Below are 26,692 nucleotides of genomic sequence, written 5' to 3'. Positions count from 1 at the left end.
TTCCCACTACACAGACTCACAGAATTGTAGGTGTTGGAGGGGACCTCTAGAGACCATGGAGTCCAACCCCCTGCCAGAGCAGCTCCCTAGCCCAGGTTGCACAGGTAGGCGTCCAGGCGGGTCTGGAACGTCTCCAGAGAAGGAGACTCCACCACCTCTCTGTGCAGATGTGCCACTGCTCCGTCACTGCACTGGGAAGAAGTTTCCACACACATTTGTGAGGAACTTCCTGTGCCTCAGATCGTGGCCATTTCCCCTCACACTATTGCCCAAGACCACTGAGAGGAATATGACCTCATCCCTTTGCCTCCCCCTCCTTAGATATTTACTGACATGGATCAAACCCTCTGAGTCTTTTTTTCTCAAGGCTGAACACACCCAGGTCTCTGAGCTTTACCTCATAATGGAGGTGTTCCACACCCTTATCTTTGTAGCCCTCCACTGGACTCTTTCCAGAAGATGCCTGGTGGTTTTTTTTTTGTACTGGGGAGCCCAGAACTGGACACAGTACTCCAGATGAGGCCTCTCCAGGGCAGAGTAGAGGGGGAGGATCACCTCCCTTGTGGTGATAACTAGAATAGGCAACAGACCAGAAACAAAAATCCTAATTTGTACTATTTATTTTATTGCTCAAAAATGTTTTACGCTCTATAAAAAGGTCTATGATAAATGATAAATAAAACACTACTTCAAGAAATTCTTCTTAAGTGGTAAAAAGTGAAGGGTACCAGTCTATCATTTATTTCAAAAAGAAACAAATCTGTTGACAAGTGGTGCAAACACGAAACAAGACTACCACTAAGGAGCATGAAATGCAAAGTTTCAAAGTCCACATCACTTTACAGAAAATTTCACAACTTGCTGAGAAGCATTCAAAACTTTTTAATCTTGCACACGTAAAGAAAAGTCTAAACATTTCAAGTGTTAGTAAGATATTCAATACTTTCTTGTATTTCAGACACAGATTCTACAGTATCAGTTCCAGAACAGTCTGCCTTCTGCAGTCTACTTTGTTCTCCTCTTTCTCCATCATTAGCAATTGAAGTTTCATTTGCTTTAGGGATGTACTTCTTTGAGGAACAGTTTTTGCTTTTTCCACCAGAAGAACCGAGTGTTCTGCTACCATTACTGTTAATATTCACACTTGAATCAGTAAATGAATTCAGACTAGTAACCAACTGCCTTGCTGAATGATGTCCTTTTGCTCGTTCATTCTGTTTTACTGACAGATAATGCTGGGTGCTATTTTGAGTTTTATCCTCTTTGGTTTGGTTAGTTGCTTGAGCTTCATCTTCCTTCTGTAAGACTAGTTGCAGCTGTTGGACAGCAGTATTAAATTCTTGTATTTCTTTAAAAGCAGAGAAGGTATTATTCCCAACCATCTGAGATTGAGATGTGCCAGGAGAAAGCTGGATGTTCCCATCACTGTTCTGAAATAAGAGATTCAAGTAAAGATATTGATAGAGAGAAAATCCAGCGCTGCAACTATCATACACTAGAATCTGCATAGCAAAATAAAGTAGTCACAAGCATAGAAAAGATCCAAAAGATAAGATCAGTCACGTAACCTTTATTACCCTACAAAGCAAGTTTCAGAAGATTGCTAGTGTGATAATGACAGAATAGGTATATTTTACTGCTTCCCTTTTATCTTGAACATTATGCTACAGAAATGAGTCAGTCATACAGGAGCCAAAGTACAATTACTACCAACATTCTGAAATACCTGAAATTCAGTATGCTTGCTATGAGTTCACAATAGCTTGATACCAGTAATCTATCCCACAGTATTTAGTTGCCAAAACTATGCAATACTAGGAGATAAGTATGGGAGTGTAAATATTAGTTTGAAGTTTTTGTAATCATCTTTTCTTACATATAATTTATCCACATATAACACTTTCAATTCAAGCTTCTAAATGTAGAGGTATTAGAAAAACCACTGTTGAAGTTAGCACTGTAACAAGTTAATATCACAGCAAAACCACTGATGTGGTTCCACTTGCAACAACGTAAGAACTTATGATGAGAATTACTCCGTTACTTCCACTACTTTTAACAGATTCCAATTGCAAAAGAGGAAAATGCTTTCAACAGCATCAGAAAACCAAACCTCTCACCTTTTATTATTGTCCTTTGGAAGCTCACAGTGCTCTTAAAGAACTTAGAGCATTTAATGGGGAAGGCACTAGGTAAAAGGAACATTGGAATGCAGAATGATTTTTAGTAAGTTTTATTTAAAGACAGCAGGCTGCCAACTTTTTTTTTTTAAGTAAACTTTGATCATTTTCTTGAAAAATTCCCCAAAATTTCTTATCCATTGTCTCTGAAGCAGAAACTAAAACAATATGCTGATAATCTTACAGATGTGCAGTGGCCTGGAACTCATGGCATGGCTCACCTAGGAATCTAACAGGACTGAAAACATACACTACCATTTCTTGAAAGAGAATTCCTACTTTTCAATGGGCATGTTGAACTAAATTAACTTCAAAAAATTCTTTAAACCACTACATACATTTTAAAACATCTCTAAAAATACCTTGTCATTTTATTTTCTGATTTTAATGGATTGGTACAGCAAGTTCATATTTCAGAATAAGACAAGGAAATGACCATCAGCACTTTATTTAGTGCACTACATGACGGTACATGTTCCAAATGTCTGTTTCTGTACCAAATGCTGATTACTTAAAAAGCTTAAGCACTGAATTGCTATCATCTGTAAAATACAGCTACAGGAAAAGATTGGATAATTAGATCATTGGGTAATCATTACTTTCCAGAGTAGGAAAACTGCTGAAAAATACATTAAAATAGCATCAAGTACATCACAACTAGCATTCTCTCTATAGACTGACTTTGCTATTCTGGGTATGTTCTTGTCTTTCTTCCAAAGACTTCTCCTTTAGCACATTAGCAGGTTTACTGAGAGTAGAATTCATTTGTGGACGCCCCAAAAGACCAAAATCTGACTGGTCTATCCCAGCTAATACAGCAAGTTGTCCAAGTCTGTAAAACAAAGTTAAATAAAAAAATGACAAAAAGAATTACTAGCCATGTAAAAGACCTAAAAATTTAAAACTTTAGAAGAAACAGCATCTATTTGGACTTCTAAAGATATTTTTCCATTTTTAAGAGGCCCAAAATAGAATACTAAAGATCAAAACACATGGTAAAAGCTATTTTCTCATCTTTGCACTAATTAGCTTCCATGTATGAAACTGTCAGTTTTTACTCAGTGTTACCAGGGGAAGTAATGAAGTCTTCCAGTTAACACTGATCCCAGAGCAGGATGCTGGCAAACAGTCTCCCCGTCAGGCAGAACAAAGATTAAAACTTCATCATTCAAGCAGAAACTCAGTGCTTATCTCCCAAACTAGGATCACCTTTAACAGCTAAATCCAATTACATGCTTCAGAAATACTGTCATGTTGTTCTTCCTGCCAGCTTAGAAGTCAGGCTAACAAAATGACAGGTTTGGCTACGTCTCAGTAAGTGAGAAGTTGCTGCCACCATTTGAGAGCATGACACATCTGGTTTTCTCAATAAGCTTCTCAGTCTTTGTGAGTGGTACTTTGTAAGTTTCAGAGCAGCTCCCTATGTGAAAGAACTTACATTGCGCATTATTCAATTACTCCCAGTAATTTTAACACATTACAGCTGCAGATGTGGCCTATTTGAAGAACATATTTTTGATGCAGCAAAAGAACACATTTCCCTTTCTCTAAAGTTTGAAATTCGACCTAGAAGTAATGGCAACACCACTGATGGGTTAAAAAAATATAAAATTGCTTCAGAGTGAACTCTGTGTTGAGCTGTGTTACTGTAATTTGGAGAGCATGAGGAAAGCAGGAGGCAAGGAGGGCAAATAAGACTGTAGTCTTCAATGAACATATGAGTAGACCACAGTATATTTTCATGTCCTTCCTTCATTCTAACTGGCAAGTATGCCATGTCTTGCTAAATAAGCTCTGCAAGAACAGGTTTAAGGACTTAAGATTGATAAATGAGAAAGATAAACCGAACTCAGAGACACTGCAGAATGTATCAGAATCTTAGTACAAACTTTGATTAAAGTTTGAATAAACAATCCAAAATTTAAGTACAGAGAATGTTTTCATCCATCTTGCCGTCTATCAATCAGCAGAAGGGGGCCCAAAAACTTTCTGAAGCCAATTCAACTGCATTCTAAGCCTTTTGAACCACAGGAATGCTAAAAGCAACAGACAATTCAACAGAGACTTAAAACTCATACCAGCTTTCTTCTCCTTTGGAACACATTTCTTTAAAATCTTTTTGAAGGACAAATACTTTAATTCAGTGGGACAGTGCTTGTGTCACTGAATAGCAGGGAATGGAATGTAGCAAGGATGTACAGCAATTTGTTTTTTTTTGCTTCACTCTTTACTAGCACACTTCTAGAGAGCTGAAGGAAGAAGAAAACACTATTCATACAGAGGATAACTCTGTAATAAAAATCTCAGCAGAAATAGTTACACTCAAGTAAAGTGAAAACTTACCCAGCATCTTTAAGGAGGTCTAAGAAAGCATGAAACTTTTGGAAAGAGTTCTCAATGCTGCATAGGACACCTTCATCTTCCAAAATCATGTTGGTTACTGACTGCACATGAAGAGCCTCAGATAGAGAAGTATTTAGATTCCTCAGCCTTGCATTTTCAACTTCCAGCTAAAGAAGAAAATAAAGCCATTCCTATAATTTCCAGTTAAAAAAAAAATCAAACGCCATCTTTGCAAGCTTACAGAGAAATATCACAAAAAGAAATACACAAAATAACTGATGGCAAGCTTCCTGTACCAGAAATATTCAGAGCACTGTTACATGGAACACATTTGTTTATCTGCAGATGCAGTTCTACACTACCGTAAGTGAACTTGCGTCAGGAACTCAAAACTGACGACTCAGCATTGTCTTCAGTACGTTCTGAGCAGTGCAGAGCAAGTGCAAGCAAAAAGCCACTGCTTTTAAAGCACGTAACTCCATATGCATACATATAAAATTCATTCACACCAAATAACCTTTCTTACCTACAAATAAAAGACCATAATCAAGGCCATCATTCTCCCTATGTTCACCTCCTCTGTGTCAGAGAGAATGCTTATGATCTACCTCACCTGTTCTGTCCAAGCCAGAAAACAGTCTAAGATAACCTACTTTCACTTCATATTCAACATTAACCAAATCAGTGATAATCTGAAAGCTGAACAACTGTAGGATACACAGTGGTTTATGTTTGAGAGAAGCACTGTCACTCACTTATTTGAGCTATACAATCACTGCTACCACAAGATTTCTTTCGTCTTTTATAATAGTGGACAGAAAAAAATAGAAATCTAGGTAACATACTCTAGCTGTTAAAATAGTAAGTGAAAAACTTTAGATATTGCCTTCCCTTTAAGCAAGGTACAGGTCTCATGCAGTCTAGTAGAAACTCAGACATCCTGCAGAGTATCCTCTAGTATTTTAGCCTATAAAGTATATAAATATAACCATCAGAGCCCAGTGGTGTGCTTCACATTATAGAATAGGAATATACACAATGAAGAACAGTGAACCTTGTAGAGCAGATTCTTTTGGAGGAAATTTGCAACTGTTATAAATTTCAAGCTGAATGATTCACTTTCTCAAGGAAAACAAATGCCAAAATGCTCCTGTTTGTAACTAATACACCTAATGAATGAAGTACATTGAAAGATCAGCATGGCCAGGAGTTCAAGGCTCTGGAATAGGATCAGGAGAACAAACATTACTAAATGTAGATTTCATCATTGCCCTTAAGCTAGTAAATGATCCATATGACTTTAAACTGAAATTCTGGAAGCTATGAGGGAGTTATTGAAAATTACTCCAAATAAGTAAGTAAATTGTTTTATTGGTGTGAAGTAAAGATGATTAATAGGTAAGAATGACTACCTCCATTATCCGTTCCTCAGCCCTTACTCTTGCTCTTCGTTCTTCCTGTAGTTTTTCCATGCTTTCTTTCAACTCAAGCTATCACAAAACAGAAAATTGTCAAACATATTACACACAAACAACATGTAAAAGCAATGATTTTAAGATCCACAAATCTCCTCAACTATATTCTCATCCAGAAGTAGCTCTGACAGTTCAAATTCCTTCTATTGGAAAGAACAAGTATTCATAAGATCTTATCTTTTATCCAAGCAGCAATTAAATGTCTGGTTAGACAAGCATTTTTTTTTGTTTAAGTGAAAACAAAACTGTTTCAGTGAATAGTATGCCTAAACCCTTTTATTGAGCAGAAGGATGTCAAGTTCTCAAGGATTTCCACAGTGAAGTCAAACTCTAGTCACTCAGTAACAAAGATTTTTTTATCTTTTCTGTCACACTGGCAGAGTTTCCACCCTTCACTGTTCATTCCTATTCTGTGATCTCATCATTTAGGTGACAGGACAAAGGGAAATGGCCTCAAGTTGCACCAGGAGAGGATTAGGTTGGATATAAGGAAAAGATGCTTTACAGAAAGGGTTGTTAAGCACTGGAATAGGCTCTCTAGGGAGGTGGTTGAGTCACCATCCCTGGATGTGTTTAAAAGCGGTCTGCATGTGGTGCTCAGGGACATGACTTAGTGATGGGTTGTTGCTAGGGTAGTATGGTTAGGTTGAGGTTGGACTTGATCTTGAACCAACCTGAGCAATTCTGTGATCATTGTGCCACCCACATGATTGTCCCACTCCAGCAACTGATCATGGCTGCTACAGATCAGGCCTGCTACAACTGAACACTTTGAGTGCCTTGCAGCTAGATCAACTCCTAAAGCTACTCTCGATCCAAGCATCTTTGAAATAAGTGCTAATTAACAACAGCACCTAAGTCCCATCAGGACAGCTGAAGTGCCCATCACTTCCTGTCTCATTATTAGCCACAGACTTCTGCCATTCATCTTCATCCATTTCTGAAACTCAACCAGTCACATATCAATGTGCTGCACATGAGCAGTATTAAAATGAAACCACCTACAAAGAAGAAAGCTCCTACAAAATTTGAACTCTCAGGTCCACAGAAAACATTCCTGAATAAAATTTCTAGAGAAAAAGGAAAAGCCTAAAGTATACTTTAGCTGAAAAAAGTCACATAACTATTCACCCTGTATATGTAGTCATTTTGCTTTTCCCATCAACTGCAAAGTTATCCTAACGTAGCCACTGAGTGTAGATCTGCAACACTGTAAAGTCCTAACCTCACTGTAGTTTTATATAAAGACAGCTCTGAGGTCCTAGTATTTACAGACATGAAGTTTTCCACTAAATTTTATGCACTACAACAGCCATCATAAAAACCAATGGTGGGTCTTATTTTAAGCAGTATTCACTTGGAAGTTTCTCCATTTAAATTTCAAATCTTACAACACCTGAGTCTATGAGTGAGCATGTTATTTTTATAACAGCACAAGATTTTGAATGTAGCGTTACAGGGTCACTTAAACATGCCCTTTGTTTTCATTTCATTAGAATGCACCCTATTTGTGGTAATATTCTCACTACTACTATTTTTTTTATATTTCTAAGTAGCAGGAATAAAGAACAAACATGCAAAAACACACTGCTGACTCACGCTTAGCATTTCACCAACCAGGACCCTTAAATTCTTTTCACTAGGGCTACTCTCAAGAAGTTCTCCCAGTTTGTATACATATCTGGGATTACCTTGACCTAGATGCAAAACCTTGCACCTCGCATTGTTGTGCATCAATACATTCGTAAGAGCCCACTTTTAAAGTTTACCAAGGTCCCTCTGGATGGCATCCTTTCCTTCAGCTGCATCAACCACACCACTCAGCTTGGTGCCATCAGCAAACTTGCTGAGGGTGCACTCAATTCCACCATCTGTGTCACTGATAAAAGATGTTGAAGAGAACTTGGACCCCTGCAGGACGCTGGTTCTTACAGGCCTCCACTTCCACAGAGAACCATTGACTACAATGCAATCATCCAGTGAATAATAGTCCACCCTTCCATCACATATGAATTGATAGCACTGATCTCCATGAAATTTAAGGCACAGAACATGCTTCTTACCTGGAATTGTTGATACTTTGTTACATTAACTTTATCAAGGGATTTCGTCAAATCAGGATGGATAACATCTAGATCTTCGGTCTCCTCAGTTTCAGATGTTGAAGCACTTTCTACAGTCACTTTTACAGGAACACCCATCTAATTGCATCAGGAAACAAAACCACTCTCAGCCACAGTATTAATCCGTACAATAAAAGCAAAGATTGAATAGTATCAAAAGATTTATTTAAATGCTAAGCTTTCCATAAGTCCATTAAATGCACATTCAGCCTGCCCAGCTGTGGAGTTTCTTCCTGATGTACAGGGAAGAGAGGGCTGGAAAGGGACAGAAATGGGATGGGAAGATGGAGAAGGAAAGAGACTTCCTCCCCACTCACCACCTCCAACTTGGTAGTTTCAAAGATGGGTTCAAACTCAAGCACGTAAAAGTAAGTAATGCAAAAGCAGAAGGAAGAGAGAGGAAGGGAGAAAGCAGCACCTCTTTGAAAAAAATTGCCAATTCTCCTTATTGCCTCAGGATGGACTATACCTCTACTCAAACCCACCCTGCTGATTAGAGTAAGAAAAACAATTTATTCCCATTTCTTTATCACTAGTTAAGTACCAAAGTTTCAACCAAATGCTGAAGGAAAGTTATTTTGCACTTCAACGAGACAGAGAAACTAAGTTATAAAGTTCTGGCTTCAACTTGTGGATAATAAGATTCTAATGAGCACATGTCTTACAGGCACTTATCTAATAAATAAGCTTTCACATCAGTAAGAAAGTACCTGAATCTTCACTGGTAACTCTTCTGAGTTGTCCACTGTCCCTCCCCTGAAAAGTTAGAAAAAAACATTGAGAGAAAAAGTTTATCATGTCATCATTGCTACTTCCATTTCCAAACATAGGATTCTAGGAGAGGTGACACAGTAACTTAAAACAGCATTAAGCACTTTTGACATTTCTTTAACATTCCTTACATCCACATTTTGTTCTCCTATTATTCCTACTTAATCATAACTAGGGGCAGCGTTACAGATGCTAACAACATCTTCAGTAGATAACTTGCTTAGTTTATCATGAAATCAGAAGAATTTGGTGTTCAGAACATCTAGAAAAAAAGTTTAATAACAGTAGTGGATAGAGTATTAGGTAATTATTTTGTATGCAAGTTTTAATAACCTCAACTTTGAGCATGCAAGATCTATGGGATCTAGGATTTTCATGTTTGTTTTTTTTTGTTCCCACCCTTCCCCCATACTTTGGAAGAGAAGCATAATACTACAACTTCCACATGGAAAAAAAAAATTTAACAACTTCATACTGCCTAGATATTACTAGGCAACAATAATGCTGGCAATAGGGAAAGAAAGCAGAAAGAAGAGGCTGGACATACAGCTTGAACTAGATGCCAGATCAATTATACCACAGGTTTGGAAAAGTAAAACACATTTTCAGCTACAGTGAGTTTGATAAATCATTAGTAACAAGAGAACAAGTCAGCAAGATTTTCATACACTTGTCCATTCCTGTAGTGTATATTTCAAAAATTTACTTAAGCAGGAGTTGTATCACCGTAAAAGATTTTTCATTTTTTCAGAAAATGTATACTTTTTTTAAAATGGTCACCCTTCAGACAAATTTAAGAGGAAAAAATGCTGTTCTCTCCTACATTTTTCATGCAGGTTTTTATGCTTCAGTGTTCTCCCTCATAGTAAGGACTCACCTGCATCTCTTTGCACGTTCTGCAGTGCGCCAGGGAAGGAAGCCTTTTGTGCCTGGTTGTAGAGGTTTTGGTGAATAACTGTCTTTCACAGATGTATTATTTTTCCCAGGACTCACAGACTTTTTAGAGGTTAATCCTGTATAGAACAGCAAGAATAGGAGAAAATTCATACAGCTAATTATTTACATTTAAAGCCACAGTTTCCTGTTTATAGCAAAACCTCCAGTGTAGTAACAAGGTCTGAGGGAAATCCATCTTTCAATCTTATTTGGTTGAAATGTTCAAGAACTATTGTTTTGCTTCTCAAAAGGAGGGCAGGCCAGCTGCTCTGCACGCACCCTGCTGGTATGCTTAACTGTTATATCAGAAAAGGGCATAAAGTTCCACAGCTAGGGAGCTTTATTCATATTAGCAATTTCAGATATTCAGCTAACTTCTCGGAACTTGGAGCTTAGGCAGGCCAAGTAGAAGATAACGTAATGCGTGTTTTTCAAATAGCCCTCTAGCGGTCCCAGTGAGAAAAGCATTGTAAAAAATTCCCAAGAAAAAGTGTTCCCATTTAAAGCTGGGATTCATGTTGATCACTTCCAGAGACTACTAGCAATATCACCACTTAAGAGGAATAATAACAAAAATTCATACTCGCTATTTCAGCCTTTTGTCAGTGTTCAAGTCACATGTGATTCAAAATAGATTCACAGTAAAGCTGAGGTAGAAATGATCATCTACGCATTACATGTTAGTAAAAGTAACAAACTCAATGTTAAATGAGAGGGGACTCAAGTCACTCCTTCTTTGAAGAACAAACAGAAAAACAACCAATTTTTTTAATGGAGCAGAAATGCAGAACTGTAGTAACTGCATTCCAAATTTCAGTTTGTTCTCAACAAGTAAACAAGGTAAGAGGTTAGTTGACTTTGCTTATTTTTCAGCATTCTTCTCCCTTCCTGAACCTGTATTTAAGTATGGTGTTTCCTTTTTCCATCACTCTGATCACTAGTTTATTTGCACAGATTTTAATTTGATTTGAGCTTACCTCTCTACTTCCAGATAACTACAGTAAAGATGAAAGACAGCCAAATCTATTACAAGTTTTCAGTAACATATTCAGAAATAGTGTATTTCAGCTATCAGTACTTATAAATACTCACAATACTTATGCTATTTAAACACACTGTTTATAATGAGCTTATATGAAGTTGAATAAAAAGAATATTCTTTACACATAAATAGAAGAAAAATTGTTATTGTTTGTTTTGTCAGAGGACAGTCTGCTACAGAAAGACTACAAATTTCAGAAAAAACAGGCAACCCACTACCAGCAAGTGAGAAGTAAACGCTTGTAGGGAGGATGCACAAAGAATTATGTGCTCCACCATATCCAAGTCGGTGTATTCTACAGTTTTCCCAGCCATATATCTAGCAACATTGCAAGAGTACATTTGCTATAGAAATCTCTGATGGTAGAAGACATTAAAACATTACAAACTAAATTTTCTTTGAAGAAAGATTTTGCAGAACACTGACATTTAAACACATCAGACATTTCATAAACTCACTACAGCCAAAAGAAAATGAAGACAAAATTACCAATACGAATAGTAGCTTTTCCTTTCCGACCACTTCCCAGGACAATAGTTCTTTTCCTTGGTCTAGCTTTCAAAGCATCCTTGGAAGATGGGGAAGACAGCCACTTAAACTAGATTTATTTTTTAAAGAAAGAAAAGATACTTCAGTAGCAGATACTTAAAGAGATGCTTACATAAGACTAAGGGATTTTTTGTTAGAAAGATGGAGACTCATCATATGCATTATACACAACTTCAAACTGTAAAGTTAAGGCAATTAGAAAAAATCCCACAAGGCCCCAACTCAAAGACAGATGCCACAGAAGTCTGAATGCTATATTATCAGCAAAACACTTTTCCTTTTACAGTAAACAAAAAAAAAAAACCCACATCAACTCTATAAATGGAACCTGGCTCTGGCTCTCTACAGAAAGCTGTCTTGCTAGGAATGAGTAGCTTAGGCCAAGGTTCTCCAAAGTAAAACAACAAAACCTTAACTTACATCATTCTATTACCATTAAAGTTCGTATTTTAAGAAATACTACATTTAATTTTAGCTACCTCTAGAAAAAAGTCTCCTTACAAAGAAAGAACATCCAAATTACAAATAAGAAAATGATAATCAAAAGCAATCATTGCATTTCAAAATTTATTTCTTTATGGCAACAGGCTTTATTCTTTAAATGTTCCTCATTCAGTAATTAGTATTATTCCAGGTAGACAATCCATCTCAAAGTTTTCACTGTGCATAATTAGTACAAAATTCACTAATGAAGTAGCCATCGTAGGAAACATACTATTGCAAATATTATTTCAGACAGCCCCAAGCCCTGCATGAGAGTACTATGAACAGCAAGCTGATGAAATTCCTACCTATCCCATAAGGAAAATGCATTTACTGTGCTACAACCAACCAATTCCAGCATAGTTTTATCACCATCAAGACCTTTCTCTCTGCCTACTACCATTCCCTCTGCCCTCCTATTTTTTTTTTCAAGAAAAAACTTAAGAGTTAAATAGTCTTTATGTAAGCTACATTTTGAACTAGCTTTTGACAGAAGTAAGCTGATCATTTCCAACTACAAATGAAAATCAGTTCTAAACTTTGGAGAGTAAAAATACCTTTGTTTTACTATGCACATTAAACGGCAGTAGGTTAGACTTGACAATCACCTATACAAGAGAAGGGCTACTGGGATAGATACCTGCTTCTGTTGTTTAACACATGAGTACAGAAACAGCAAACATTATGGCAGTGTTCAGATATGACTGCATTCTTGAGCTATAGAATAGAGCTCTGTGTATATCTGAGGTGTGGCAAATACCACATTTTCTGAATTTTACTCACGGATTTTGTAGTAGTTAACCTGGAAGTTAAAAAAGCTGAAAGTAGAGGTAGATGAATCTAGATAAAGACCTAGGGATAGCCATTCATGGAAATCTTTAGCTGCTCCGAAGAGACAGATGAGTGTAAGAGACTAATATTTTATATCATTGCCTCAAAGTTTGAGGATGAACATGTCCAAACATGTCCAAGCTAGTCCTGGGAAAGGGTTGTGAAATCCTTTGTCTAAGGGACAAGCAGATGGGCATGTCCTGGGGCAGCAAAAGAGAGATAAGCTGCAGCTCAATGGCCGCTGAACACTCTTTTGTGTGGTACTCATCTCCTTGGGGAGATAGCATCTGAGGAGAAGCTTGCCTGGCAGGCTAGCACGGGATTTGCCATGTAGGCAAGAGATATGAAGGATAAAAGAGGGATCGACCACCATGAGATTGGTGTGGTTTTGTTGGTGTTGCTGTGATGGTGTTCTTCCATCAGAAACCTCATGAGCTGATCCCTGCTGTTCTCCCTCCTGGGCCTGCTGCCTGAGACATGCTGCTTTCTCCTGGACCTTGCCACTCCTTCGAGGTGTTCTACCATCTGAACCCTCACGAGCTGATCACTGTTCGCTGCTTCTCCGGGACTTTCCCCGCACTGCTTCTCCTGTGCTGACCCGGTGCCGCTTCTCCAGGACAGCTGCTTGCTGCTCAGGGCTGCCCGTCGCTGCTGCTCCCCGCTTCTGCCGCCCCTGCTTCTCCCCGCTTCTGCCGCCCCTGCTCTTCTGCCTCGGACCGTCACCGTCGGAGCCGCTTGCAACCGGACCGCCCCTGGGATCCTGGCTGCTGACTTTCCCCGCCTTCTTTCCTATCTTCCCTATCGCCTGCCTTCCCTTCCCCATCACCCTAACAGTGTCCGCCTTCCCCATCTCCCTGGTTTATAGTGGTAATAAACTGATCGGACAAACATCTGAACCGTTGTTTCTTAATCTCACGCTGGGTATATACATAATCTAAGAACCTTCGTCGCCCTCCTTTATATTGGAGCATGACAATGAGTTAGGTAACTTGTTACAAGAACAAGTCATAGACTAGTTTCAGACAAAGTTACATTTTAATAGGACAAGGGAAAATGGCTTCAAAGTAAAAAGGAAGATTTAGGTCAGATGTCTCAAGCAAAATTTTCACTCAGATGGTGGTAAGGCAGTGATACAGGTTACCTACAAAAGCTGTTGGTGCCCTACCCCTGCAGGCACTCTATGCCAGGTTGGATGGGGCCCTGAGCAGCCTGAGTTGGTGGGTGGCAACATTGCCCACAGTATGAGGATGGAACTCCATGAACATTAAGGTTCCTTCCAATCCAAGCCATTCTATGGTGATATTCCTAACAACTTCTGAAGTTTATTCTTTCATTTTTTATTGTTAAAAAAAACAAATACACTAAAACCTATGCAAAACATAACACTGTATACAACACATCAAGATATTACCTTCAAGAAACAATTGTTTTTCTCTTCATGACATTAAGGCCTATGTAATCAAGCTTAAAAAAAGAAATCAACCGTAAAAACTGAGCTTAGGATAGTAAATGTTTCAATTTCAAAAGAGTATCAACCACAATATCAAATACTTGCATTTATCTGGCTAAATAGGTGGATTATCCCATTTTGAATATCTTCACTTTTATCATGATAACCAATAAATGCTACTTACAGCACACTACCCCAGAATTTATGAGATAATGGATACAGTCTGATGCATTCTAATTTGTGGAAGAAACTGTTATTTAGCAAGATGCTGTTCTGTTATTTTTCAATTGCACTGTTAACTGGATATGCAAGACTGTTAGCATTGACAGTAAGACAGTACATGGCACTACTTCGATGAATATAAAACATCTTGAGTAATCTCGTAGTAAATGGGACGTTCCCTAGGCAGTTGCTTCTTTTCACAGTTCAACTTTACATTCACCTTGAGCTACATTCTCTCTAGGCAGATGCTATTTTCATTTTGCAACATTTTCTAAGTGTTGACTGCATCTGCCATGGAGAACGAGTAGTCCTCCAGAAAAGTAATTAAGATAGTGAAACGGAAAACCATATTAATTCAGGAGATGCCAAATGAAGGTAATGGTTTATTAGATTCTCCCTATAGAACCCACAGCTCTGACTTCTAAGATTTTTCAAACCCAAAAGTTCCATAACAAGGTCTGAGATTTCTGCAGCCCTTGGAAAAAAAGATTAAGTGGTTTGCTTATGAGGTCTTTTGGCATCTAAATCAGATTTCTGTCATAATTGAAGGATTTTGTATTTAAATTGTCCAGATATTTTAAGTTACTCTGAACACTGTAAAGAGAATTAGATACTAAGATGGCAAAGGGTGCTGTACATCTCCAGGATTTTTTTAGATGGTTAATACTGGAAAGAATAGCCTTGAGTAATTTAAAAATTGATGATGTAAATTATTTTGAAACTTAACACTGTTGATAAATTAAGTTTTAAATTAAGGAGTTCTTAATGCTTAAGAGTCACTTCTCTATTTAACTAGAATAGCTGCATTAAATTAATTCAGAACAAACCTTGCAAAGAAGAAAAAACAATACAAACCGCTAGAAAAACCAAAACACCCCAAAATGCCTACCACATACCTCTGAACTAGAAGTATTTCCATTCATGAGAACTCTTTCAATGATGCTTTTCTTCAAAACGTGATCTAGAACGAATTAAGATGTCCTGAGAAATTGCTATGAGACCATTTCCTATGAGACAAGTATTTATGAAAACAGATCACTGAATAATTAGTGACTGCCCCCTCCCTTCAACCATCTTTAAATGCTTTAGCAAAATACTATTGCAGGATTTTTTTCCTTGAAAGCAGTGTATTCCCCCCAACCCTCCCCTAGAAGTTACTAGGGAAAAAAAATCTACAAAGACGTGAGAGGCATCTATAGGTACATACCAATCAATGGATTTTTCCTTATATCAAGAACCACTAATGTTGTATTATTTTGAAGAGCATTTAATAATGACTTTGCTCCTTCATTGGAGATTCCACACTGCTGTAAATCAAGTGCTAAAACATTTAGGGAGGTTAAAAAAAATAGATTAGTCAATGGTGTAACTTCTAGTGAATATCTAATACAATTTATACCCGTTGAAAACCTCTATTATTTAAAGAAAGTAAATAGAGACACAACAGCAACAGGTCTGTGCAAAAATATTAACATTTCTACTTTTCAATTCTGAAATTGATAATCAGTATTTCAGAACAACATTAAGAAATAACTGCTAAACAACTGCAAAGGAAGGAATACAAAAACACAGTTAAGCCACTGTGATTGAGAATTACTAGTAGATGTAGTACTTCTGGACACCAATAGCTGCCCAAAGTAACATAATACATATCAGCATACAACTTCATTCTGAAGAGGCTATATTGAATCTTCTTTGAAGATTTCTAAGGAGTGAGACCACACAGCCTCCGCGGACAACCTAGACCAGTGCTTTGTCACCTTCACAGCAGAACATCTTTCCTAATGTTTCTGATGGAATTTCCTGTGCTTCAGATCATGCATGCTGCCTCTTGTCCTATCAGTGGACAAAAATGAATAGAACCTGCTCCACTTTTTTCACTGCCTCCTCTCAGATAGCTGTACATTTGAGGAAACTTGCCCTTAAGACTTCTCCCTTCAGGCTCAACAGCAATAGCTCCCTCAGCCTTTCCTCACAAGGAGATATTCTCCAGTCCCTTGATCACCCTAGATGCCCTTTGTGAGACTCTCACTAGCAGATTCATCTCTCTTCTGTACAAAGGAGTGCATTACTCCAGGTGTTGAGTAGTGAGGACAGACCACTTTCATCAAACGGCTACCAATACTTCTAATGCAGGATAGCCTTCTTTATCACAAAGGCAAACAGCAGGCCCACAGTTCACTTCATTTACAAAAGGACAACCATGCCCTTTACTGCTTATCTGCTTTCCAGCCACTCAGCCCCCAGTATGTACAGGTACATGGGATTATTCCCTCCCAGGTGTGGGACTTTCAAACTTGTCTTTACTGAACTGAATCTCTCCAGCTTGCTGAGGCCCCTCTGGATGGCAGCATTTTTCCACTTTCCCAAGGAAAACAAGGGTAATTGGTCTACAATTCTCCAGAGTCCTTCTTTCTGCCCTGAAAACAGGAGTAATGCTTGCTTTCCTCCTGTCTTCAGGCTCCGCTTCCAATCACCAAGATCAACCAAAGACTGATAGTGATCTCAGATCAGGGGTCTCCTACAGCACTTATGAGTGCATCTCATCAGGAGCCGTGGATAACCATGTGACCAGTTTGCTTAAGTAATCCCTTAACCTGATCTTCTTATGCAAATATGTATGTTATATGTACATCTGGCTGAGTACACTTAGGTACTGAAATAATTTGACTCTGTGTATAGAATGCCTTGAATCATACCACCAGTATTAGTCACTTCATACATATGTGCTATAGAACAAATTACTTCTCCAGTATCCCACAGAATATTTACTGTGGTGTCATCTGTAAATAAGCCATTACTTTCAAAAAGATTATTTCCAAGATAAATAGGGAATCACTGGCTATATAACTACTGGTTACATTTACTGTAACAGACAGCTTTTTATTTCTTGCCTGCCTCTACTATTTCTTAGGAGCCAGTATTTCACAATACCTTTAAGCCACAGGTCTTCTCCCAGACACTCTGCAAAGGCACTTGCTCCTCCATCTCCAACAAGCGTGTTGCAGTTGAAAGTAATGCGCCTCAAACCTGTCATATAGTCAAGGTCTGGTCTCCTATAACGTAAACTTTCCACCCATGCTTCACCATATCGTTTCATTGCCTGTTGCTTTGAAACAAAGCATTACCAAATGCAAAGACAAAAAGCCATTATAAATAACAAGCAGATAACTACTGATGTCTAATGGCTTGCGTGCATTGAAGCATTTGTATCAGTTCTCAGTTTAAGAAATACAATGGCTCAACATTTCAGTTAAGTCATGTTTGCTCTCATCATCCAGTTCAAACTGAAGTTATTAAATACAAAGAGAGAATTCTAAACATCTTACCACCTTATTTGCCCACTTACTTGAGTAAGACGCACAATGGGAAATTCTGTGCTTTCATGCAAACCAATGTTAACATTAATTAGAATACCACGCTAGTCACAAACTTATTAGTTGGTAGTTTTTAAACAGCAAATAATTCCATTATTTCTACTAAATGCTTAAGAACACTTAAGACATTTTGAAACATTTGTGACAATGATGAAAGCAGTCCTCAAGACAGCTATCATTTACAGCCTTAATCCTCATTTGAAGATAAATAAAGACAGTGTAAACTGTTATTTCTTTAAACAAAGCCTATTAAGAAAGATCATATTTAATTTCCCACACCACACCATAAATAGCTTCTTTCACATTCAGTTCCACACAATTCAGAAAGACTCTTCACATACTTAGCATCACATATGCTTTGATGGGTTAGAGCTTGGAAGAAAAAGAAACAAGTGTTCAGTAGCACAGGTTAATTCTACATTCAGAGCCAAGGAACAATATAATAACAACAAAAAGCAGGTCTGCATGTTCACTATCATTTAAAATGACAGCTCATTCATTCATTATCCAATCCTGCAACATTTTAATATATTGGGGAAAAAAAAGAGGATGTAGGACAACATATTTCCAAAATACACATACATCTTTTGAGCTCAAGTCCTATTATAAAAAAAGATCAGCATGAGTTACACAGAATAGCCTGTACTTTTCTCATTGTTAATCAGTACATTTTCCTTCACTACTGCTTATGTAATATAAGTGAGATGTTTACACCTACTTCAGTAACAAATAATACAGTCTTCATAGACAATCACTTGGAGGCTTAAAATTCATTAAAGCAAAACTGGCTCAGCATTAAAAATTCACACAGCAAAAGCCTTCTCACAGTGAAATACAGTTTCCAGGATAATATATATTAAGAGAGCAATCTCTGACATAGCTGCCATAACCTCTCTTTCCTAAGAAGACTCCAAGTCATGAAGCACTCTTTGAGCTCAATACAATATATAGAACAGCACTGCTTTTACTGTCACATTAACAAAAGGGACAGTAATTTGTTACAAGCTGAATTTAGTTGCTATTCTTAGTTAAAGTTAAAATTTAGTCCCAAAAAATGTGATGAAATTACCTTTAATACAGCTGCCATATGTTTTGCTCCTCGCCAGGTAAGGCTACATCCTGTGAAGTTAATGTATCTGATATTAGCTGAATTCCTCACAATCTGACAGACCTCTGAAGAAAAGAAAAAAACACCATGTACACACATCACAATGAGGTTATCAAAATAAACATTTTTTCACCATCATATTAAGAAGCTGAATCAACTTTAATAGGCAAATGCCATGACAAAGAACTGGTCAAAAATGCCCTTAAGCTGTTGTCAGATAATGTATTTTAGCAAAGGTGTTCAGCAAAGATTATCTGAACACACAAGAAAATGTTATTTCGGTTTACTTGTCTCAACACAATGAGAGAAGTTCATCTCAAACTTAAATATTATAACTGCTTGAAATAAAACCATGATTATTAAGTAGTTTAGCTATTCACCCGTATCAAGAAAGCACATTCAAGTCTAAATAATGTAATCTCATAAATAAAATGTATTGTTATTTTAATCACTACAAACAAATTTAGAACAGGAAGGGAAATACTTCAAAAACTAACCTATAAGAAAGAAGTATATTAACACATTTAATTCTTAACTTACTTTCTAATCCTCCATCTCCAATTGGACAGTAGGCTAAAGAAATGCTCTCTAGAGATGAAGTTGTTGCCAAGCCCTTCAGAATAAAAAGAATGTTTTTTTACTGACTCAAAAAGCAAAAATATAAATAAGGAGAAGTCCAAGTCACCACAAGAAACTTTAGAGAGCTAGAAGGAAATTGGAAGCTCACTGTAAAGCTCACTTTAACCTGATTCATATTTTCTTAACACAGGAGGAACCTAGCCTATGGGCAACAAGTTAGCAGTAACTTTCCTAGAAGGGACTCAAAAGCAAACTAGAGAAAGTGTTCTAATTAACACACCTTTAAGACCTGCTTTAACCTTTCCTTATGTCATTCACAGTAGATGCACTTTCAGTACAAGTATAAGTTATATACACCCACATGCAACACAGGAATGTTGTTAACAACTTTTGCATAAGCCTTCCTGAATCAGAGCATAGGAAAGCTATACGATTTTGACAGAAAATACAAGGTTACACTAAATGTCTCAAAAGAGTCACTCATATTCTGGGTAATGAAGATATGTTATAACATAATCTATGACAAATATGCATAACATTTAGTTGCTACTTCTCTTGGGTTCCAAGTATATTTTCACTTATTTGCATCTAATATAGCCTCACCTTTGTTAGAAGTATTAGATCTCTCTCCCTCAGAAGCAAACCTTGCAGTTCCAATTTTTTTAGTACATTTGAGACACTGAGACAGCCTTTGACAGCTCTGCATAGTTGGCTAGTCAAATCTTTTGATCTAATTGCTGGAATTTTCCTTCTAAAGTAAGTTTTATATCTTTCAGCACCTAGTAAACAAAAATTTACAATGTAGTAACACCATCACTGTTGACTTAAAAGTAACAATAATCACAAAACACTCTGTTGCTGCTACTTAAAAAAAAAAAGAAATTCCTTGAACAGTTCAGTTCCTCCCTTTGAAGCACTTAATCACATAGAAGTTCCACACAATGAACTCTAACATATATATCAATGTATTTATTCTCCAGAGCCACTACCTGATTCTCCAAGACCTTGTTGATGAAAACTTCTTATTCCAATAGAAGTCAGAGTCTTATCTTGCCTAATAGCATCTAAAAGCGGTGTCCAGTCAGCAGCTTTGATGCTATCTACAGTTAGGTCAAGAGTACCCTGAGTCAGATTAGCTTTCACAGCTTTCAGTGGGGCGGAGCCTTGAACAACACAAAGATGTTCATAGTGTGAGTAGAAATCCAGCATGCACTGTCTTCTTATTTTGACTGAGTCAATCATTTTTCCAGCTGATAAGTGCTTCTGTAAAAGGAAATATATGTATTTATCAACCTTCTCCAACAAAAAATTAATTTAGCAACAGTCTCCATTATGTACAATCAAAACATGAGTAGAGTTATGTATATTGCACACACATAAGGCATTCAATTTTTTTTAGTTGCTGTATTGCAGACAATATTAACTACTTGCGTAAGCAAAGTAATAGGCAAAAATAATAGGCAAAAAACCCTATATTTTAGTCTTTGAATAAAAACAAAAAACTAACATTCAAGCACTAAGTGCTAGTAAGTCCACGTTTTCATCTTAAAGCTTAACTTGGATGCATCAAGGTCTGCAGATTCCTGAAAGCCTTGAAAATCTCCTGACTGAAATCAACATTTTATTTCTAGAAGAACTACTTGCAATCTTCTCTGACACTGCTACCAAAAGCCTAAATTCCCATCTGTAAGAATACATTAAGTGTCTTTTTTTTTTTGTCTGAGGGGTTGGAAATTGGCTCACAATAGCATTAGGCATCCCACACAAGATAACAGTAACATTACAAACATTTGTTCATAATGTTAAAGGCTAGAAAGCTCCAAGAATCCTTAGAAACATTCTGAATGGATAAGAACTACTGAACACGTGCAAAGACTGCTGCTTATCAGAACTTAGGATAAAAAAAAAGAAAGCATGTTACTATCTCAGTGACTAAAAAACTGCAACAACACTGTCTTTAGTTCATCTACTCTCATTTATTTTTTGGTTATCATTTAGTCCCTCTCGCTTCTCAGAGTATTGAGGAAGAAAGGTCCGCCGGGTTCTCAGCTGAGCAACCACCGTAAACTACCGCCTCCCGCCGCTTCCCTGACAACGCGCCCCGCCCAGCCCGCACAAAGCGGGGCAGAGCCCCCACCCGCCCGGCGCGGGCGATGGCGGCCGCCTCCTTCCCCCGCCAGCACAGCCCCGAGTCCCGCCCGCCACGGCCAGGGAGCTAACCTCGCACTTGCTCCCGGGTCCGCCGTTACGCCGCACAGCCGCCCCTGCACGCAGAGCTAACCGCCCGCCGCCACGCAGCGCGACAAGCCGACCCCGAGCGGGCGCCGTGTTCCCCCGACCCCTCTCTTTCATGCATTCAAAATGGCCGCGCCCAGGGCCGCCCCGCCCCGCGTGGGGCCGAGCTCCCACCGCCCTCCGCGTCGGCCGCGCGGGGCGGGGCAGCGGAGCGCGCACGGCTGGAGGGCTGTAGAGTTAGCTCCAGTTACAGTCTAACCCCAGCAGCTCCGTCATCCCAGCCCTGCAGTTGCATGTCGTTCACTGAAAGGGGCACCCACCACTGAAGAAAATGCCTGCTGTACATCAGCATCCGAGCTGATTTGGCCAGTTAATGTTTCTAGTCTGCTTGCAGACAGCAGGATTAAGCTTTAAAGGTGGAAAATCTAATGAAATTAAACAGATTAAAGCCCTTCGAATATTGCCAGAATGCTGTGTGTTCACAGAAGTATAATACTGCAACACACAGCCGATGTTATCAGCATCAGAAGCAACCAAAGCAGCCCAAGTACTGTAATTGAGTGTGCTGGCACAGGATTTATTTCAAGTCTCAAATCACTGTCTGTACAACTTGTTTCATCGTGACATTTTGTGAGTTGAACATAAAAGGCAAACAGTGTGCAGGGCCATAATCATCCAAATGGAAGCAGCAGATTCTGATTCTTAGTGTAACACAAAGTATTCCCAATGCTTGTAATACTGCTTGATATCACAGACTAAACTCAAGCAAACTCAAATGTATGGTAAATCTAGATAAAATGCTGTTTATGCTGTTCTGTTAACTCACTGTTAACAGAGTATGAGTTACAATGCCAGTCCACACACATTTGAAATCCTTTTTGATTAGTATGTCCTTAATCAGTACTTTTTTTTGTTTCATTTTGTTTTGTTTAATTCACCCATATTAGTTTTCTGAGCCTTCTTTTCTCTCAATCAGAATTCTTCTTTTGTGTAGGGTGGCATCTACAAATCATCTTAACCCCACAAATCAAAGGTATGAGATAGATGATAACCATATCTTACCACATATGGGTTGAATTTTTAGTCATTTCACCATTTTCGTTGGGAAATTAAAGTGCTTGGTAAGGTATTTCAGTCCTAACTTGGAATCCTGTGCATTTTAAGCCATGAAAGATAGAAAGAATCTCTGAAGATCCTAGGAGGCTGAACTTGCTATCTATGGATATTACTCACTGGAAACTCTTCAGCCTTACATTTTGTTGTTAGCTTCAGTCAGTTATGCCAACAGTTGTAAAGACCGGGAGTTCAAGGCAAAATTTGAATCACAACATCACTGTCATTGCTGCATGGAAGAAGCGAGAAACTTGTCTGTATGCAGCTGATACACATGCAATGTCATGTGTAGTGCATCAAGATTAAGCTTGAAAAAAAAGTGAGGTGAGGAGTGATTACACTGTTAGTAGAGCTCCTGTAATTTTCTGTCATGTTCTGTCAAACTGTTGCCTTAGATATTGAAATCTGCAAGTTACTAAGATCGTAATCAAGTTGTAATTAAAAGGTAATTTTTTTAGTAAATGAAGGGACACCGTCAAATCAGAAATTGAAAATATTGCAGAGAATCTGTTGCAGGTTGCTCCTCACCAGACTTTGTTGCTTTTACAGAACAAAGCTGAATATTAATTTTGTCAACATTTGATTTACTGGTGGTAGGTGGACAGTAGGACTAGATGATCTCAGAGGTGTTTTCCAAACTCAGTGATCCCGTGGTTCTATGATTCATTAGTTTTTCATTCTACTCATTCAAAGTTTAAGAGTTCTGTTATTTTTTTCTTATATTCAAATGTTGGTAACCATGGCACAGATCTGTCCAAAATGCTGGGTGCTGAGGAAGCGTTAAAAATGTTCTGTGTATCTGAATCACTGTGAAGACTCAGTATGGGCTTTGTGCCTTAGCCAGATGTATATGTTTGTAACAATGAATTTGATGTTACCATCTCTGTTCCCATCACAGTCTTGCATCCATGGTGTTGCCTACAAACTAAGTAATTAAGTCACTGTAACTAACTGAAGTAATCCTATTTTATGGCCACTGTGTGCTTTGAAAATAGCATGAAGATTTGGATTTTTGGTTAGTCAGAAGAAGATTTAATAACGTTACATCATTCAAGAGCTGTTCTGGATGTCCAGGAAATAAACACATGGGCAAGTTTTCACCTCTTCAACCCTAGTCACAGATTATGCAACCTGGACATGTACTGTATTCTCTATGATTTTGTAAATTGAAAAAATAATCCATATTCTATTCCAGTCTTTCAAAAGTATTTTGAAGTCTTGTCTTTTCACAGACTTCCAAATAATTGTGTTAGTCTTCTATATGCAATCTGGAAAGAATAAGTAAAACATGAAAAATAAATGTACTAGAGCATCCAACTTTTCCACAGAAAAAATATTCAGGTTGGTAGAAAATAATTTTTGTTATGCTATTAGTGATTGAATTTCTTGAGTTTATTCATTACTGTGTATTGCCCAACTCAGTCAGTTTTGTTTGTTTGTTTGGTTGGTTGGTTGGTTGTTTTTTGTTTGTTTGTTTGTTTTATTATTAATGATGCAGCCAAAAAAAAATCATATATTTTAAAATATATAATAAATACAACATGTTTCTAAAAACGTACATTTTTATGCACTTGGGTCTTGGAAACGTAAGCCATTGTGCTGTTCTTCTTTTATGTTCATTCATTACCAGCATAGGAATTCTGAGAATATTCTGACAAAGCTGGGAAAAGCTATTTAGATATTTTGTCTCATGAAAGCATTAAAAATATGAGACTTGGAATTTTTGCTGTATTGTTTTATGTTTTCTCTGGCTAGATTTCTCATTTCTGTGTAAAATCCTTTACTTTGTAATTGTGAATATAGACCTTGTTTTTTTTAGTCAGAGACATTTCCCATATGGGAAATGGTTCATTGAGCTACCAGGCGTTGGGGGTTGGACTCGATGATCTCTAGAGAACCCTTCCAACACCTACAATTCTGTGATTCTGTGTCTCTGCTCTAAAGCAGACCAGTTCTGTCTTATCACTTCTGCAAATGATGTCTTCTTTACCAACCATCATTTTCTGAATTTGTTAAGCTAATTCTTTCTCTCACTTTTTTTTTTTTTTTTTGTGTGTGTGTGTGTGTGTGTGTTTTTGTTGGTTGGTATGTTTTTTTCTAGGCTCCTTGTTTCGCTTTATTTGGAACTGAACATATATTAATTTTAATTTTTCATCAAATTTAATGCTACAAGCAATTGTCTGTTCTGTAGCCAATGTTAATCTTCTTATTGACAACAGGGAGAAAGAAAAAATGACTCTGCAGTTAACTTTATTATGTTTGTGCAGCAGATACAATATTTTCTCATGGCTCTATGAGGACATCTGGACTGGAAGTCAGCCTACTTGACAACATTTTAGTTTGCTGGGGTTTTTTTCAGTTTCTATTTCTTGCTCTCTTAAGTCTGTTTATGAAACAAAATGGCTAACAATTTTCCCATATTCAGCGGAAGCCCATTGAATTCTAGCTAGCAAAACAACAAAAGCAGAATTTCCAAAACAACTTGAAAAAGGCTTAAGAGCTGCTGCTAGGACAGTTCTTTAGTCCAGAAGCATGATAGGAACACTGTTGCTTGATGGCAATGTTTCTCAAGTAAAGATGTGTTGCTAGAGCTTGTAAATCTTTTGTTCTAAGCCATCAGAAAGTAATTAGAATCACAGAATGGCTTGGGTTGGAAGAAACCTTATAGCTCATCCAGTTCCACTCCCACCAGCTCAGCTTGCCTAGGTCCCCATCCAACCTGGCCTTGAATGCCCAGGGATGGGGCACCCACAGCTTCTTTTGGCAGCTTGTGCCAGTGCCTCACCACCCTTGGAGTAAAGAATTTCCTCCCGACACCTAACCTGAATTTCCCCTTTTTACATTTAAAATCATTTCCCCTTGTCCTATCACTATGAGATCTTAGAAAAATATGGTCTCCCTCCTGACTATAATTATTTAATTCATGTCATCATTAGACAATTTTATCATGTTCTTTTTGGAACATCATGACTGCATGATGACAAATGCACAGTATTATTTATTATTTGCATTATACCATAACAGAATGTGGCACTTAAACACACAGGAAATATTTAAAAGAAATCTCAAAATGGCAGTGTTTCTCTCAAGATGATCCAAAGGCCAATTAGAATAAATGAGTCACAGTGAATTTTCACAGTAAGGCACACTGAAAACTTGAAAGAGCTTTGAGACTTCGTATATGTTAATTTAACAACACATAGTTGAATAGAAGGCCTGGAAATGTGAGGTTGGTGTTGGAGGCTGAAGCAGTGGTAAGGAGATAGTGCTTTGGACAGCCTACAGGGGAAGGAGAAAGAAAAAAGCTGGACCAGATGGCAATGAAAAATACATATGGACTGAAGAGAAAAAAAAGAAATGCTGAGATCTCAAGGGTGGATATTCTTCGTTTCAGAAAATTTGAGATGGATATAGGTAATACAAATTCAGTTATTTGATCTCTGCAACAACATCCTGTCTTATTTTCATGGGTTAGCTTTCACTGTGGTAGAGTGGGATCTGTGAGAGCAAATAAAGAAGACTAAATGCAGAGCAGAAGCTGTTTAGTAGAAGTAAGGCTTTTTTCCTTTTGTCTACCACTGGCTTCCATTTTTTTATTGTAAAAAGCTAGATTTCTGAAGTGTGCAGTATGGTTTGGTTGCTTTTTTCCTGCTCACTGTCAGGAATGTACATAAAATCTTTTTTCAACTATCTGCGAAGAAAATTCTAAGAAAATAAATCATTATTCCCTAAGATTGATTCTGAAAGTCATATATATGAGAAGCCACAAGGGAAAATCACCCAAGAAATGAAATGCCCCAGAGTTAGGAAGTGATAAAATAATGAAAGAAGGGCATGCAGAGAGAATGAGTTCACAGCTATATAAGAATATAAAT

General features: G+C 37.7%; 1 protein-coding gene across 1 annotated transcript; it reads right to left on the bottom strand.

Moving 5' to 3' along the window:
* Window positions 1–791: 791 nt before the first annotated feature.
* Window positions 792–21,752, bottom strand: CEP78 (centrosomal protein 78). The gene is made up of 16 exons (XM_065745515.1): window positions 21,690–21,752; window positions 20,459–20,732; window positions 20,073–20,248; window positions 19,431–19,503; window positions 18,852–18,955; window positions 17,340–17,514; window positions 15,613–15,726; window positions 15,302–15,366; window positions 11,360–11,468; window positions 9,770–9,905; window positions 8,832–8,877; window positions 8,062–8,199; window positions 5,936–6,013; window positions 4,524–4,690; window positions 2,862–3,012; window positions 792–1,430 (listed from the first exon to the last, which is right to left on the bottom strand). Exons 2-16 carry the CDS (start codon window positions 20,709–20,711, stop codon window positions 918–920), a joined length of 2,298 nt encoding a protein of 765 aa, XP_065601587.1. The 5' UTR covers window positions 20,712–20,732; window positions 21,690–21,752; the 3' UTR covers window positions 792–917.
* Window positions 21,753–26,692: the final 4,940 nt, after the last annotated feature.

The sequence above is a fragment of the Cyrtonyx montezumae genome, unplaced genomic scaffold (assembly GCF_038088225.1).
Source record: "Cyrtonyx montezumae isolate F1298 unplaced genomic scaffold, pur_monq_1.0 scaffold_36, whole genome shotgun sequence".
Lineage (NCBI taxonomy): Eukaryota > Metazoa > Chordata > Aves > Galliformes > Odontophoridae > Cyrtonyx > Cyrtonyx montezumae.
This window is presented reverse-complemented; position numbering and strand designations above follow the sequence as displayed.

What these genes read in the sequence shown, in the direction of transcription:
- CEP78 (XM_065745515.1), bottom strand. Translation starts at nt 20,711, where the DNA reads ATGATTGACTCAGTCAAAATAAGAAGACAGTGCATGCTGGATTTCTAC. An exon ending in ATCTAATACTTCTAACAAAG is followed by an intron (nt 19,504 to 20,072) that starts GTGAGGCTATAT and finishes TTTATTCTGAAG; the next exon opens with GGCTTGGCAACAACTTCATC. An exon ending in CAAAGTATCAACAATTCCAG is followed by an intron (nt 6,014 to 8,061) that starts GTAAGAAGCATG and finishes GTTTTGTGATAG; the next exon opens with CTTGAGTTGAAAGAAAGCAT.